Below are 16,724 nucleotides of genomic sequence, written 5' to 3'. Positions count from 1 at the left end.
GCTGGCTGGTCACTGTGGACTGCAGGGCAGAGAAGACCGGCTGGGGACCTGGGAGTTGCTGGTGGTCCGCAGCCCTCCTCTCCACCCCAGAAAGGGGCAGGAGTGCATGCGTGCGTGTGCTGGAGCTGGAGGGTGGGGAGAGGGCCAGGTGGACGGTCCCTGACCTGGGCTGCCGCTTGGTCCTAGGTGTGACCATCAGGATCCCTCTCGTCTGCGTGGTGCTGGAGGGCGGGCCCGGCACACTGCACGTGAGTCCTGGCCCGGAGGGCGGGGCCTCTTGGGGTCACGTCCTGCTGCACGTGGGATGACAACCTCCCAGTGGGGTGGTCAGCGAGGGAGGGCAGGGGCTTGCCCACCAGTAGGTGTGAAACGGGAGGTGTGCCGTGTGGCGGGCCTCTCTGGTGGGTGGGACGGGAGCCCCTTGGGTGACCCTGCCATGGGATGGGTGCTCTGTCTTCGGCCCTGGTGCCTGACTGGCACAGAAGAAACGGGGGCTACCGAGGGGACTATGGCAAGGATGGACCGCATGCCCCCTGCTTCCAGGACCCCAGGGCAGCCTGTGGGGGTTTCTGCTGCTCTGCACCCAGACCCCAGGAGGGGTTCTCAAAGTCCAGCCCTCGGGCCCCACCCAGCCCCGTGGGACCAACAGCTGCATATAAAGCAGGTTCCTCGGTGGTTTTCACGCGCTGTCACGGACCTGTGTTCAGAAACCCTCTATGGCATGGTTCGCTTCCCTTGTGGAATTTGGGCCAGTTTGCCTCCTGCTGCAGGAACGCACGCCGACGTTACAGCCTGCAGACGTGGGGCAAGAGCTTGGACGTTTTAAGCAGGGGATCCTGGAAAGTGTCCGTTTATGCTTAGTAATCGCAGGCGGTCAGCACAGGACCTGGGGTCCCCGGGGCGGGGGTTGAGTCTGGTCCCCTGGGCCGTTCTTGCGCAGACAGCATCCAGATTGCTTCCTCACGTCCCGAGCAGGGCGTCCTTCCTGCTGGGGTTGGGGCCCCTCCTCGCGTTGCTCTCACCCTGGGTCTCCAGGGGTCTCCCTCGATGTCCTGGTCTCACCCTGGGCCTTAACGGGGGAGCAGAGCTCTGGCCCCGGCAGCACACCCTCTTTTCAGAGACGGCTCTCGTGCGCACAGACTGGGGGGTGGCAGCGTCCTAACCCTTGGTGACGGTGGCGGTGAGCGATAGGCCGGAAGGAGGGGGTGTGTCGGTGTGCCCCCCACGGCACAGCAGGCTCAGCTCCTTTTCCCGCCGAGCAGCGGACTGCTAGCAAGTGAGCGTCCTCCGTCGGCGTCACGACAGCCAGACGCCAGCGCCGCTGGAGAACACTCCGTTTCAGAAGCGCCAGTGCGGGCGAGGCGTCAGGCCCCGGCTCACGGCCGTCCCTGTGTTGCAGACCATCTACAACGCCATCACCAACGGCACCCCCTGCGTGATCGTGGCGGGCTCGGGCCGCGTGGCTGACGTCATTGCCCAGGTGGCCGGCCTGCCCATCTCTGAGATCACCGTCTCCCTGATTCAGCAGAAGCTGGGCATGTTCTTCCAGGAGATGTTTGAGACCTTCACCGAAAGCCGGATTGTGGAGTGGACCAAAAAGGTGAGGCAGACGGGCACGTGGGCACCGGGCGTGAACCTGTTGCTGACTGGCTAGCCTGGCAGGCAGGCCGGGGCACGCAGAACCCAGAAACGGAGGCCCCGGGGGCCTGGGGCAGGCACGGAGTGGTCGGCAGAGGGTGGGAGCTTTGAGCCGGGCCGTCAGAGGGCCCAGGGCAGGCGGGAAGCTGTCTGCTGAGACTGCATGCTGTCCTGCGAGGGAGAACTTGAACCTCTGGGCTGCGGGACTCCGGGCCCGGGCTGGGCCTGCAGGATCGAGAGGCATCGTAGGAATAGGAGCCCATTGCACTGGACGGGCAGGAGGCCAGGTGTGAGGCCTGGGGGTGGCAGAGGGGCGGGGAGCCGAGATTTGGGCAGCAAGGATTCTGCCAGGTGGCGGCCGTGGGTGGCAGGGTCTGGCCCAGGTCCCGGGCCTGGTGACCTCAAGGCCACCCAGGCAGATTAACGTAGGCCTTCTGGGGTCGGCAAGGCAGGGAGGCCCATAGACGTGTCAGATGAGGCCCTGGAACCGGGTGGTGATCTGGGGGGTGCTTCACGGGCTCCTTCAGAGAGGTGTCGGGGTGGGCTGGGCCTGGGGCAGCATTCCAGGGGACTCCCCCATCTCCATGGGGTTTGAGAGACTCGAGACCTGGGAGGAGTTAGTTGCACCCAAAGGGAGGGTCCTTCCCAGCCCGTGGAATCACGGAGTCCGGGGCCATGACCCTGCGGCTGGCGAGTCTCAGCACAGACCTCTGGAAGGGGTGGGGGCAGCCTTGCTTCAAGCGCCCGCCTGTCCTCTCCCTGTTCAGGAACAATCTTAGATTTGTGGAGAAGTCACACAGGCAGCAGCAGGCTTCTGTCCTCCCTTCACCAGCTTTCCTGGCGCCAGCGTCCTGACGAGCCCAGTGCGTTTGTCAGAGCTGAGAGGTGAGCTCTGGCTCACGGCTGCGGCTCCACTCGGATCGCTCAGATGCCACGTTGACCCTGCCGATGGCCTTTTTCTGTCCCGGGATCTGAACCATTAGCCTGTCTTCTTTATTGTCTTGTTTTTCCTTCTTCTCCTTTTTTGTTTTAAGTGTGACACTTTCGAGCTAGCACAGTGGATTCCAGAGATGTTTCCGTGGCATCATTCTGGGCACAGGGTGGGGTCACCTGGGGGCTCTGGGCCTGTCCCCTCAACTGCAGAGTGTGAGCCCTGTGGGCGCTCCCACCCCCAAGATCCCTGGTTTGGATCCTTCCCCTGGCCTGGGGAGGTCACAGCTGAGATGGCCCAGGACCATAGCTGCCTTGCGTCTCAGTAGTCTGGCTTTAGAGCGCACTGGTGCTTCGTTCTCTCATACCTACAGTGGGGATAAAATTGTTTACAGACGGGTGAGGACTTTGCAAGGACCCCTTGCAGACGGGCTCCTCCAGTGGACCTCACAGGGAGTTAGAATTTTTCCCATGTACTTTGAGGCTATTTGCCTCAGTTGGGAGACCTCAGGCATTTGGAATGGGCCTCAGAGTGGCCGTCTCCCTGGTCCAGATTTTGAAGGCCCCAGTGAATTCTGTAGCGGGACCCCAGCCCCGGCCATGACCCCAGCCTGCAAGGAGGGTAGGTGTGAAGGAGAGCGGCTGGGTCAGCGCCCAGTGGCCCACGAAGCCCTTGGCCAGCGCAAGCAAGCTGCCCGGGAGCCCCCATGCCTCCCGCACCTGTGGGCGTGCTGACCGGCTGTCTCGGCCACACTCGGAGCCCCAGGAACTGGGGTCGCCCGTCCTGAGGCCACTTGACCTGTTTCCTGTCAGGATTCTTTGCTGGGGTGGGGGCAGTCGGGGCCTCTCCGACCCTTCGGTCTCCCCATCAGTACATTGGGGCTGTGTCTTTCACGCGGCTCTGTGGACGCCAAGCCAGGTTGTAAAAACTCATGGAAGTTCACCCTGAAGTGCCTGATGTGTGCTCTTCAGGGCAAGTCTGTGGAGCAGCTTAGCTCCAACTGTGTCCTATTTTGGGCCACGTGAGCCGTCTGTGCCCACCAGACAGAGACCGCAGGGACGCACCGCAGGTGGCCTGTGGTGGGAGGACGGTCCCTCGGGAGCTGTGGGTACGGGAAGGGCTGCTGAGGGTTGGGGCCCTGATGGGGCTGAGGGCTGGGCCACGGGCGCACTCCCATGGAAACAGGGCAGTTTTCCTGGGCAGCACAGGGACCTGCTCTTGTCTGTCTGACTGTGGCCTCAGAGTGACGTCCTTAGACTCTGACGTTCTGTGAGATTGTTTTTGCCGTGGCGTCAGCTCTGCTCCCAGTGGGCCCAGCGGGTGGGGATTGGCCGGCAGGCCTGGGGCCTTTCCTCAGTGAGCTTGTAAATTATTCAGGCAATTCTCAGAACTGAGTCTAACCTGCTGAAGCTTAAAGGGTCCAGTGTTTTCAATCCGTTGCTGAGTCGAGGCCTGAAAGTGGAGTTTCGTACACACCTGTCTCCATCAGGGGCTGCCCTCGGCGGGGGTTCTTGTTTGGGGGGGAGGGGACCCCACAGCCACGATCAGTGTTTCGCTCCACAAGCCTCAGAGCTGGTCTGCCCTGTGGCAGGTCTGGGGGTGAACAGGAGGGCCTGTTCCCTCGGGGGCTGCCCTTGGCGTACGGGGACATCAGCTGGGAGTCTCCGTGCAGGCCCGCCGCCGGCACCGCGTAGGAGGAACCGCTCCAGTGTCCTGCTTTCTTGTCTGCAGAACAGGGATCATTAGTGCTTAAACTCAGAGGACGGAGCCACATCACCGCCGGAAGTGCTCAGTGTTGGGTCAGCACAGACCACGCGGCACTCTGCGATAGCTGTCCTGTCCTGCAAATCAAGAGCTGAGCTAAACCCAGGAGAGACTTTGGCTGGAGGACAGGGTGGCACTGGGGAGGGACACCAGGGGGCATTGGAGTTGATGTGGAAGCTGGACCCCGAGGGAGAGGGGGGGCTGGGGTCTTAGAGGCAGAGGCAGGGTGTGCGAGGGGCCCTCTAGGTGGGAGTGGTCTGTACAGAGGTGTGAGCTATGCGGCCAGGCTAGGAGAGGAGGCGGGAGGGCAGGCGAGGCTGGGTGGGCTGGCCTGGGGAGCTTGGGAGATCTCTGGGCCTTGGGAGGTGGGGAGCTAGGGGAAGGGCCACCCTCACCTCAGGGTGAGGGGGTCGAGGGGGCAGCGACTGGTAGCAGGCATGGCAGCTAAGAGATGACAGGTAGATAGGCAGGTGATAGGTGATGGTGGATGGACGGATGGAAAGGAGGGGTGGGTAGCTAGGTGCGTAGGTAGGTAGGTAGGTAAATAGGTAGGCAGGTAGAGTGAATAACTAAACAGCTAAATAGATACCTAGGTACATAGATGGGGTAGGTAGGTGGATAGATGGGTGGGGTGAGCAGGTTAATACATCCGTAGATACACACATACGTACATACACAGACTGCTGGGTGGGTAGGTAGGTGGGTGATTGGATGGACTGGGGAATGGAAGGATGGGTGGGTGGGTAAACAGATAAGGAGGCAGGTAGGCAGGCGGGGTGAGGCAGGACACGGAGAACCAGGGAGAGGCCTTAAGCAGTGCTGGGTGCTCTGCAGACGCCGCCTGATCAGAGAGGTGAAGATTCTTGACACTTGGGCTGTGTTTTCCCACCCGACAGGCCGTTCAGAAACATCAAGCGTTTGGTCCTCATGGGGCATGGGGAGGCGAGGTGGTGGCCCTGGCCACATGGGCAGGCAGGCAGGACTCCTGCTGGGGCTCTGGCCCCGTGTCTGGGGCCTCAGTTCTCTGGGCACCCTCTGAGGAGGCAGGAGGCCCGTGTGCTGCCGTGTCCCTCACTCGGGGCACGTCTGTTGCAGATCCAAGACATCGTACGGAAGCGGCAACTGCTGACCATCTTCCGGGAAGGCAAGGACGGCCAGCAGGACGTGGACGTGGCCATCCTGCAGGCGTTGCTGAAAGGTGAGGGTCAGGTGATGGGGGACAAGGGGGGAGCTGAGGCCTGGTCTAGAGGAGCTGAACCCCCACCTGTGGGCAGACGCACTGGTCAGAGGGCAGCTGGCCGTGGACCACGCTGGGCCCCCGTCGCAGCCCCACTGGGCAGGTGGGTGTCCATTGCCACGGTTGGGGTACAGACTCCTTTTTCAACTTACCTTTTTAACTGAAATCTGAGCGTAGCCCATGCTGATTTACGCCTTCGTGGTCTCATAGTTTCTGATTAAATTTTAGGGTAGAAAGAAAGAACCTTGAAAGTCCACTCCTGTCCCCGACGTTTTGTCTAGTGTTTAAACTCCTCTGCCTCCAGTGCAGGACAGGGGCCAAGCGCAGTGCATCCTCGTGGACAGGAGAGCTCCTGGTCGACTTCCGCCCCTAGTCTGCCCTCTGGGCTCTGCCCCTGGCCCGTCCTCCCTGGTGGGTGCGGGACGAGACCTCGGAGTTGTTTGGGTTTGCGCCTCCCTGGGCTTCTTGGCCATCAGTGTAGACTCTCGGTGACGTGTCTGCAGATCTTCCGTCCGTGTGTCTTTGGTTGTTCGTCTTCTCGTGTTTGAGCTGTAAGCGCTCCTGTCTTGTTCTCACACAAAGCCTGTATCGGGTGTACAAGCTGAGGACATTTTCTCCTGGTGCGTGGTCTGCTTTTGTACGTCCTTCAAGGTGCCTTTGAAGAGCAGGCAGCTTAAACTTTAATGCATTTTAATGTACCAATTTTTTCCTGTATGGTTCCTGTTCTCTGCATCCCAGGAAATCTTTGCCTTCCCCGCGGCTGCACGTGTATTTTTGTTTCGTTGTGGAAGCTCTGTGGGCACAGCTTTTGTGTTGAGGGCTGTGATTCACTTCAGATTAATTTTTGTGTGTGGTGTGAAGTCAGTGTCAAAGTTCTATTTTCTTCCTCCCCAAATAACAACCCATGAGTTAAAATGTTACTCCAGAAAGAGCAGAAACTAGTTGGACAAATACTTGCGCTGAGAACTGGGTGAGGTGGTGGTTTTACAATCAAGGCGAGAAAGCAAATGTGATGGCTTTTGGAGTCTAACTTTTGATGTTAATGTTAAGATGCCTGCCTTTCAGAGACCCCGTCTGCTTTAAACTTAGGATGGAGGGGCTTGACCGGAGGGTGGAGGTGGGGCGCGGGTTTGAGGGGTGTGGGGGTGATGGTGGAAAACCAGATTCTCTGATTCCACCACCGAGAGGAACATGCTTTCATACAGGTGTGTGTGTCGGGTGGGGCTGGGGGGTTTTATGACTGAGCACCATATCTATTCAATGAAAATGATAGAGACTGGGGTTGGTGACACACCCCTCCCCCTGTGACTTTGTTAGATGGCCGGGGTGCTGACAGGAAGTGGCTTTGAGACCCAGATCGAAGTCCCCAATGCATGTGCTTTGCCTGCAGCCTCTCGGAGCCACGACTACTTTGGCCACGAGAACTGGGGCCACCAGCTGAAGTTAGCGGTGGCGTGGAACCGTGTGGACATCGCCCGGAGCGAGATCTTCACCGATGAGTGGCAGTGGAAGGTAGGAATGCTCAGGGCTGACCTGGGCAGGGGGAGACTTGCTGAGCCTCGGAAGCTGGAGGGTGGCCCTTGCCTTGCTGAAGGCAACCAGCAAGTCTCATCCTCCAAAATGGGAGGCAGCGGTACCCCTGTCTCCAGGGGCACAGAGACCGGGATGCTGCGGGGCAATGGCCACTCGCACAGCCCCCACGGCCCCTGACGTATCCCTCCCAGCCCTCAGAGCTGCACCCCATGATGACGGCTGCCCTCATCACCAACAAGCCGGAGTTTGTGAGGCTCTTCCTGGAGAACGGGGTGCAGCTGAAGGAGTTCGTCACGTGGGACACCCTGTTCTACCTGTACCAGAACCTGGAGCCCTCCTGCCTGTTCCACTACAAGCTGCAGAAGGTGCTGGCTGAGGAGCCCGCCGCGCCCCGCCTGCAGCTGCACCACGTAGCCCAGGTGCTGCGGGAACTGCTGGGGGACTTCACGCAGCCGCTGTACCCCCGGCCCTGCTCCAGTGACCGGCCGCGGCTCTCGCTGCCCTTGCCCAACATCAGACTCAACGTGAGTGCGGGTGGCAGGGCTCCAGGCGCCACCGCGTCCTCCCAGCTGTAAAAAGTTTGCTTTTTATTAGGGAGGACATAGCTCAGGGGTAGAGCACGTGCCTGGCGTGCGTTACAAGGTCCTGGGTTCAACCCTCGGTACCTCCATCAAAAAAAGTAAATAAATAAGCCTAATTACCAGGCCCCCTGAAAACTAGAAAGCCAACCAAAAAATTAGCTTTTATTTTTATGAGGGAAGTCAGCTCGGGCTGCCATGACAAGATGCCACAGACGGGCAGCTTCCACAACAGGCACCTTTGCTCTCGCTGCTCTGGAGGCTGCAGGTCAAGGTCCAGGCGCCGGCAGGGTGGGCTTCTGGGGGCCTCTCCTCCTGGCCGCAGATGACTGCCGCTTCCTGGCACGTCCTCACGTGGCCTGTCCCAGCGTGCCTGGTGTCACTTCCTCTTCTCATAGGAGCACCCATCCTGTTGGATCAAGGCCCTCCCCACGTGACGACCTCATTTAACCTTAATCGCCTCCTTCAGGGCCCATCTCCAAATACAGTCACCCCCGGGCTGAAGGCTTCAATAGATGAATTTGGGGGACACAATTCAGACCATAGCCTTCTGCTCCTGACCCCCAAATTCATGTCCTTCTCACATGCAAAGCACACTCACTCCATCCCAATAGCCCCCAAATCTTAGCTTGTTCCAGTATCCACTCCAAAGACGCCTCGTAAATCGGGCGCGGGGGAGACTCGAGGCAGGTGCGCCCCGAGGCAGAGTCCTCGCCTGCTGAGAACCTGGCAGAGACAAGCTATGTGCTTCCAGAACACACTGGATGGACAGGCCTTGGGTGGAAAGTCCCTTCCGGAAGGAGGAAGGGCTGACAGGCTCTAAGTGAGTCCAAAACCCAGCCAGGAAACTCCCCGAGACTTAAGCCTCGAGAATCCTCCTCTTTGGCTCAACATTCTGCCTTCTGGGCCCACAGTGCTGGTGGTGTCACCCCCGTGGCCCTTAGGCACCAGGTGGGGGCATCCTGGCCCAAGGAAGGGACCCCAGCCTCTGCAACTGAGGAGAAGACAGCCTTGCCCAGCCCCTGATGGCCTCTGAGTCACCTGCAGGGTCAGCCCTTCTTTGAAGGACAGTCCTGTTCTCAGCGGGTGGCTCTGCTGTCCTGTCCTGTAGAATCCCAGAAGCGACACCTTCCTGTGTCCCCTCCCGCTTTCTCCACCCCCTTGGTCCTGACGGGCAGCGTCTTCCAGTCCTGGCCTCTGCTATGGTGGCTGGTCAACCCCATGTTCGTGCCACCATCTCCTTATGAAGCAAGGGTCCAGCCACCCCGCAGTGTTCTCTCCGGAGCACGCATCTCCTGCTTTGCTCAGGATTGACCAAACCTTCCAGTCTTGGTTCCTTTTGCTTAACCGTTCCTTCAGCTTCCCCCTCCTCCCACACTTTACCTTCAGCTGGAGGAGAAGCCGGCAGCTCCCTCAGCACCCTGCTTGGGAGTCTCCTCCGCTGAACAGCCAGGCCCGCCCTCCCCTGGACGGGAGACCCCGCCCAGCCGGGCCCCCGCACGCTATGACAGGATGGCCTTCCGCCCAGTTCCTGGCAGCACACTCGCCGTTCCCGCCTGAGCTCTCCCAGAGCCACCTTTGAGGCCCACATTTCTACCTTCACGGCCGTGGGGCCCCCCGGCCTCGGCCCCCACCCAGGCCCAGAGCCGCTTCCTCACCGCGGGGCCTGTGTTACAGCTGCTCCCACCTGGCGGTGCCGAGGGCTGTCTCGGGCTGCACGGCTGCCGGCACGCACACCACACGCGGGCGGCCCGAACGACGGCTTTACCTCTCGCGGTCTGGAGGCCGGAAGTCCAAGGTCAGGGCGCGCCGGCAGGGCTGGTCCTAGGGAGGCTTCCCTTCCCGGCCTGCGAAGGGCCCTCCTTCCCAGCACGCGGAGCGCGCGCCCCGCGTCCCTGCCCCTGTGGGCTCCAGGCCCCGTGACCTCGTCTACCCTTAGTCACGTACTTAAAGGCCCCTCTCCAAGTACAGTCATGCCGGGGATGGGGCTTCAACATATGAGATTTGCGGGACATGCTTCAGTCCACAGCTCCCCTGAAAACTTCCGCTGCTAAAGAGGTGCTGCGGGGAAAATGGGCTTCCCTGCTCCTGCACCCCGAGTCCCGCCCCCGAGTGTGACTGGCTTCCCTGCGGTCTGGTCAGCATGGCCCTCCCGGGGCTGTGTGAGGGGCACGCGTATTGGGACCACAGGAGGAGGGGGGTTTTCTCACCTGCACCCTTACTTGATGGGAGTCCTGCAGCGTCCCCGTGTTGGGTGCGGTGTTTGCACGCGTGTTTATGTGAGGGCACCTCACCTCCTGGGTCACTCGGGTTTTACAAACGCAGCCTCAGTACCGACGCCTTTTGAGATGAGGAACTGCTCTCCTTCTTTGATCTATGAGTTCGGCGAATTATTTTAATAGATTTCCTGATAGTAATATGGTTTTCTAAAACATTATTTATAATGGAGGTCCTGGGGATTGAACCCAGGACCGCATGCATGTTAAGCATGCGCTCTACCACTGGGCTACACCCACCCCCCACAATAGTAATGTGCTTTTTGTTTTAATTGAAGTATAGTCAGTTTACCATGTTGTGTCAGTTTCTGGTGGTCAGCGTAATAGTCCAGTCATACACATATGTATACATATATTCTTATTCCTGTTTTGAACCTCAGCTTGATTGCTGTGTAATAGAAATTTAAGATGATGCTGGATTCCTAGTGTTTTCAGGGTTTTGCATCAGGATGTTTAAGCCTTTGCTGGCAGTTCTGGTTGGGGGCTGAATTTGTCAGGCCCTGGCACTAGCTTTGTAAAGACACTGGGAAGCCTTTCTGCCTTCTCTGCTCTGGAGCGGTTTATGTGGCTGGGCTTCACTGCTGCTTCCACGCTCGGCAGCCTCCCCGCGAGCCCGTCGGGACCCAGTGCCTTTTTGGGTAGTAACCCTGATAACGTTCTCATTTTCTTTCCTGATGAGCCTGGTGTTTAGGTTTTCTGTCTGTTCTAAGATCATAATTGATTTTGGTTTTTTTTTCCTGCTAGAAAATTATCCACTTCCTGCAGGTTTTCAAATCTGTTGTCCCCAGTGAGCTATGCCTGACCCCTGAGGAAGACGTGGTTGTGGCTTGCTTTCAAGTGTTCACAGTCCTGCTTTTCTTGACCCTAGTGTGTTTAAGATGCCCGGTTGGAAAGCGTGCTAAGGTCTCGAGTGGCAGCTCACACGACTGTGTCTGTAACTTAAGACAATGAAGCAGTGTTTCTTTCTTTCTTTCTTTTTTTTTTTTTTTAATAAAAATGAGCTTTCAGGAAATTTCAAAAACCACTTAAAGGAAGTGCAGTTTTGTGTGTGATGTGGGAAATGTGTTCTCTGCGTCTGGGAATTGTTCCCAGGCCGTCTGAGAACGTGCTTATTTGCTGATGGGCCAGGAAGCCTGGGTTCTTGTGTCGCTGTGGGTTGAGTGTCTCTGGGGCCAGGGCCCTGCCGCTCATGTGTGGCCTCGTTGTCTGTCCAGCACTCGCTCTCACCGGCCTTCTCTGCAGGAGATACTATGTGGGCTTCCTTGAGGAACTCACAGCCATGAATCCAGGAACAGACACTGGGTTACATTTTACTTTACAGAGAACGGTTCTGATGCCATTAGGTAAGACTAAGGAACGTTAGGCGCCTGGTGAGGAACAAGGGTCTGCAATGTTGGTGAAGGGGTTAGCTGGGTATTACACTTTCTGGGTGTTTCTACGTGTCTGCAGAGTGGCGGTTTAAAACCCCAGTGTGCAGGAGAAGGATCTAGGGGTTATTGAGAGAGGTGTTGTTGAAGGGCTGGTCCTCCAAGGACCGTGGGGGCTGAGCTCGGGACCTGCGCCCCCAGCAGGCCACCTGGGATTCTGATGCTTGTGGGGTATTAGTGGGGGCTCTGACTGTCTGCTGCTCACCAGGTGCAGGGAGTGAGTCTCCGGTCCCTGTACAAGCGTTCACCAGGCCATGCCGCCTTCACCATGGACCCGGTCCGTGATCTTCTCATTTGGGCCATCATCCAGAACCGTCGGGAGCTGGCAGAAATCATCTGGGCTCAGGTAACCAGACCTGCTTCCCGGCACACATGGCTCTGTGTGGACCAGTGACAGGGCTCCGGCCGGGGAGCCGGGCCAGAGAACCCGATGCCAACAGTGGCCATGGAGGGAGGGCAGTGGGTGTCCACAGCACCAGAAGGGACTCAGCCTGTCCGGGTCTAAGAGCAGAGAGCTTGGTCCTAGGCGAGAAGAGGGTTTTTGGAAAGGAATGCCACACAATCTCCTCCTGCGGTTTGTGCCGGGCACAGGCTCGCGGGGCACCCACACCGGGCAGGCCAGGCCACCTCTGTGCCCCACGCTTTCTGGTGGTGAGCGCGCCTGCTGTGGCCGCCCTGGTCAGGAGCCTCTGCAGGCAAACTCCATTTGCAAAGGGGCCGCCTTCTCTTTCCACTGACGGCTGGGGGTCTCAGACACAATCCATTCCTAATGTGGGCAGTTCCCGGGTGCTGCTGCCCTGAGCCCTGCTGGCAGGCCATCAGGGAGCCCCCGCCAGCTGGCCGAGCGGCCCCTCACACCCTGGGCCCATGTGTGGCTTCATCGCCCGGGAGGAGGGACTCGCCAGACGGCTCCTTGAGAACCAGCAGCGCAGGCCCGAGTCCTCCCGTGTGGTTTTCCTTTAGTTCAGGCAGATTCTCCTCTGGACGAGGAAGTAATGTTTCGCAGTTTTCTCTCAGAGGCCCCACTTGCCAGCACTGGCGTTTCCAGACCGCTCGGAGGAGCCGGCCCCGCAGTGCCCCAGCAGAGGCTCTGGTTCTGGGAGGATCGCTGTCTCCCAAGTGCCTGGGGTGGGCGGCAGATCCAGGCCTGACTGTGGCCTCGGGTGTGCCCTGTGGGGCTCAGGCGATGGAAAGGCCAAACTCGGATTTCCAGGCTCTGACACCAGCCCCTCGCCCTGGGCCAGTGCTGTCTCAGACCTGGTGCCTCCAGGAGATTTTCTTAGCCCCTCTCTAGTGCCTGGGGCTGGCGGTGCCACCAGGGCTGGACAGGGACTTGCAAGGGCCTGACGCCTTCAGGGTACGCCATGCACGAGGTTGACTAGGTGCCCGGGGAGCTCTGAGCCTGGTGCTGGCAGGGCTGTCAGTGCCTGCATCCGGTCTGTGTTCCAGGTGGGCAAGTGGGCCTCCTGGCAAGCTGACCACTCCCACTGGCCGGTGTAGGCAACTGAGTCACTGGAAAGGGCTTACGTGTTGGCCTAGGGTAAGCCAATGGCTGCCTTAGGCAAGACCTACCTCAGGGCATGGCCCCGCAGCCTGTGCCATCTCGGAGTCTCTGTTCTCATCACCCCGGGCAGGGGGCCTGGGGTTCCCCGGGCCAGACCATCCAGGTCTCACGGTGGCTCTCCCCGGGGCCCAGAGCCAGGACTGCATCGCGGCAGCCTTGGCCTGCAGCAAGATCCTGAAGGAGCTGTCCAAGGAGGAGGAGGACACGGACAGCCTGGAGGAGATGCTGGCGCTCGCTGACGAGTACGAGCAGAGAGCCATCGGTTAGTGCCTCGGGGCCCCGGCCTCAGGCCACACTCAGCTCCGCCGGGGTCGCCTGGGGGTCCTTGCCCCAGGCCTCAGCCCTGCTTCCTGTCCAGGCTGTGCTGGCTGGAGGGGCTGCGCTCCAACCCTTTCCCCAGCTGTCACTGATTGGGACCGGATGCCTTCCCATCCAGGGGTCTTCACCGAGTGCTACCGGAAGGATGAGGAGAGAGCCCAGAAGCTGCTGGTCCGCGTGTCGGAGGCCTGGGGGAAGGCCACCTGCCTGCAGCTGGCGCTGGAGGCCAAGGACATGAAGTTCGTGTCTCATGGGGGCGTCCAGGTGACTTCCTGGGGGCCTGCTTCCAGAATCACCTGCCACGGTGCTGCGGGGTGGGGGGCGTGGGCACCTGTGGGCACGTGCTTTGGGTGCAGGCCCCCAGGTGTCCCCAAGGCCCAGCCTCTAGTCCCACCGCCTGCCCCCCTTACACCGCCTGGGGCCTCTGGAGGGATCCGTGGGAGGGGCGCCGAGTCCAGGCTGCTCTGGTCCCGGGATGCTGGCACATCCTTGGAGCGTGGCCTCCTGCTGCCACCAGGTCCACAGAGCCCCGTCGTGGGACGAGCTGTGCTGGATCCCGGGGACGTGGTGGCAGGGAGCCCTGTCCTCCCCCAACCCGGCAGAGCTCAGAGGGGCAGCTGGTGTCAGTGGGAGGCGGAAGCCGGGGTCTGATCCCTGCGCCTTCCCCCCGGGAGAGCCCACCTGGCGGATGACAGGGCTCGTGTGGGGCTGCCCTCCGCGCCCTGTGCCAGGGCTCGGAGCGCGAGCTGGAGTGTGCAGTCACTCTTCCTGGGGGGCGGGGTTGCTCAGGGAGCGCGGGGTCAGGGTGGGGGTGCCCACCGTCCTGAAGCCGGCGTCCTCTGTCTGCAGGCCTTGCTGACCAAGGTGTGGTGGGGCCAGCTCTGCGAGGACAACGGGCTCTGGCGGGTGGTCCTGTGCATGCTGGCCTTCCCACTGCTCTGCACCGGCCTCATCTCCTTCAGGTGTCCGCCTGGCTGCCAGGCCGCGGCCTTGGGGGGCCAGGGGCTGGGACCTGCCTTCCCAAGTGCCCTTGCTGGGGGCGAGTCTTGTGTGTCCTCACTGCTGCCACCCATCCCAGAATGGAGTGGGTTCATGCTGGGAGGGAGGGGCCACCTGTGCTGACACCTGCTGTCCCCAGGTGCTGGGGGGGGTGCATCGCCCACCCTGCCTCCCCATCCCCCGGGGCCTGAGTATTTTGTTACGTGCCTGAAAGAACCAAAGGGCCCTTTAGAATTATTTTTTTTTTAGTTTTGGGGGGAGAGGTCAATAGGTTTATTTATTTATTTATTTTTAACGGAGGTTTTGGAGACGGGACCCAGGGCCGCATGCGTGCTAAGCTGCTGCCGCTGAGCTAGGCCCTCCCCCTCCTTTGCCCGTTTTTTTTTTTTTTTTCATTCTATTATTTTTTGTTTGTTTAAATCCATTTGGACATTAATTCTTTTTTTTTAATTGAAGAGTAGCCAGCAGAGAGCCCTTTGGGGCACCCTTCACTGGCCATCTGGTCCCACCCTCTGCTGCTCTGGGTGTGCGGGCTCGGCCGCCGCACACCCGTCCTGGCCCTCCCTTCTCTGTGGCGTGATGTGCCCCCTGAGCCTGGATGGCTGAGTCTGGCTTCTGTCGGGCCCCTCACGCCCCGCGGTCCCCCGTGTCTGCCCCCAGGGAGAGGCGGCTGCAGGACGTGCGGGGCCTGCCCCGCATCCGCGCCTTCTTCAACGCGCCCGTGGTCGTCTTCCACCTGAACATCCTCTCCTACTTCGCCTTCCTCTGCCTCTTCGCCTACGTGCTCATGGTGGACTTCCAGCCCGCGCCCTCAGGCTGCGAGTGCCTCATCTACATCTGGCTCTTCTCCCTGGTGTGCGAGGAGCTGCGCCAGGTGTGGTCCTCTGGGCCCCACCCCCACCCAGGGAGCGCCCTGCCCTTGGCCAAGTGCCGTCCCCAGCGATGCTCACACGGCTGCTGAGAGCCAGGCGAGGACCCTCGGGGAGGGTGGCCTGTGGTCTGCCGGCCGCACCCCACCCTAGCTCCTCAATCCACCTGAACCCCCAGGCATCACTTTTCCTTGAAACCCGCTCTGATGACCCCGAGGGGAAGGCCCTCCGGGCCTGGACTTAGGGGTGTGAGGCCCCTCGGACCACTGTGAAGGGCAGTGCAGAGTGTGGCGACCCTAGGGTAGTCCCCGGGGCGTGATAATTCTCCAGAAGGACCCGCCCATGCCCTGAGCTGGCAGCTCGTGGTTACCGGTTACCCCGTCATTGTCACCTCCCCTCAGCGGGCAGGGTCACGTACGTGTGGCCCACCTGTCTCCGGCCCCCATGACGTCAAGCTGACCCTGTGCGGCCAAGGCCTCCCTGCCCCAAACCCCACTGTTAGATGTCCTGGTGAGCAAAGGGCCCCATCCAGGGCTTGGAGGCTTCCTCTGGGGCCTGGGGCAGAGGACCAGCCTGCTCCCTGGGCAAGGCTGACCCTCACGTCACAAGGGTGTCCCCACTTTGTCCCCAGGGTGCCAGCACCTGGTGGCAGCTGATGAGCATGACTCTCGGGACTGGGGTGTGGAGGGGCCAGCCCACTAGGGACGCCCACCTTAGACTCACCCCTGCTCTCCGCAGTAGGCAGCCAAGGGCCCCGGACATACAGCCGGCTGGGCTCAGGCTCGGAAACACCGCCGCCTACTGGGGACCCTGTGGCTGTCAGAGCCCCCAGCAAGGAGGCGCAGGGGCTGGGGCAGGCCAGGCCTGGAGCCCTGCTAGCTCTGCCGGCCCCTCCTCGTGCCACACGGCCCACTGCAGCCAGACCCTCTCAGGAGGGGTCTGGAGCCCCTGTTCCCTGAGCCCTGGCCTCACTGGTGCCAGCCCCAAACAGAGGGCCAGCCTTTCTCCCTGAGTCTGTCCCGTGGTCCCAGGGAGGGGATCCGATTATTCCAAGGGGGCTGCCTGCCCCCCCTTCCCAGCTGCCAACGTTAGGGGCCAGGACCCAAGGAAGACGTGGGGACTCTTGCCGTGCAGGCCAAGCAGGGCTGAGGTCCCCTTCGTGGTCTCACTGTCCTCTTGGGGCTGCTGCAGGAGGCAGGGAGCACAGACCCTGGGGGTGGTGGCTGGCCCCTGACAGCGGGAGAGGCTCCCCTCGCACGTCCCGGAGCGCTGCGGTCTGAGAGGGCTGGACGAGCCTGGCCGCATACCCTGCCCGCGGCACCTCTCCCGCTCTTTCTGACCTGGGGGTGGGACGCGGAAATCGGCCCCCTCCCCAGCTCACCAGGCTCTCCAGGAGGCAAGGAGTGGTTTGCTGGGGTGGGGGTCAGAGGGTGACACGCAGGCTCCGACGCATCTTCCCCAGCTCCTCTACGACCCTGACGAGTGTGGGCTGATGAAGATGGCCGCGCTGTACTTCAGCGACTTCTGGAATAAGCTGGACATTGGTGCCATCCTACTCTTCATCGCAGGGCTGACCTGCAGGTGAGCGGC

At 60.7% G+C, this 16,724-nt stretch overlaps 1 protein-coding gene across 6 annotated transcripts in view; it reads left to right on the top strand.

The window, feature by feature from the left end:
* Positions 1-16,724, top strand: part of TRPM2 (transient receptor potential cation channel subfamily M member 2) — a 50,256-nt gene that overhangs the window by 15,865 nt on the left and 17,667 nt on the right. For all 6 annotated transcript variants that reach the window (XM_032493371.1, XM_032493564.1, XM_032493326.1 and 3 more), the window contains exons 8-18: positions 187-248; positions 1,400-1,600; positions 5,429-5,531; positions 6,961-7,082; positions 7,295-7,627; positions 11,593-11,730; positions 13,081-13,210; positions 13,385-13,530; positions 14,116-14,228; positions 14,926-15,139; positions 16,597-16,715. In XM_032493371.1, the coding sequence (XP_032349262.1) occupies positions 187-248; positions 1,400-1,600; positions 5,429-5,531; positions 6,961-7,082; positions 7,295-7,627; positions 11,593-11,730; positions 13,081-13,210; positions 13,385-13,530; positions 14,116-14,228; positions 14,926-15,139; positions 16,597-16,715 (1,681 nt within the window). The remainder of the gene's footprint in view (positions 1-186; positions 249-1,399; positions 1,601-5,428; positions 5,532-6,960; positions 7,083-7,294; positions 7,628-11,592; positions 11,731-13,080; positions 13,211-13,384; positions 13,531-14,115; positions 14,229-14,925; positions 15,140-16,596; positions 16,716-16,724) is intronic.

The sequence above is a fragment of the Camelus ferus genome, chromosome 1 (assembly GCF_009834535.1).
Source record: "Camelus ferus isolate YT-003-E chromosome 1, BCGSAC_Cfer_1.0, whole genome shotgun sequence".
Classification (NCBI taxonomy): domain Eukaryota; kingdom Metazoa; phylum Chordata; class Mammalia; order Artiodactyla; family Camelidae; genus Camelus; species Camelus ferus.
Note: the sequence above shows the minus strand (reverse complement) of the source record. Positions and strands in the feature narration are given on the sequence as shown.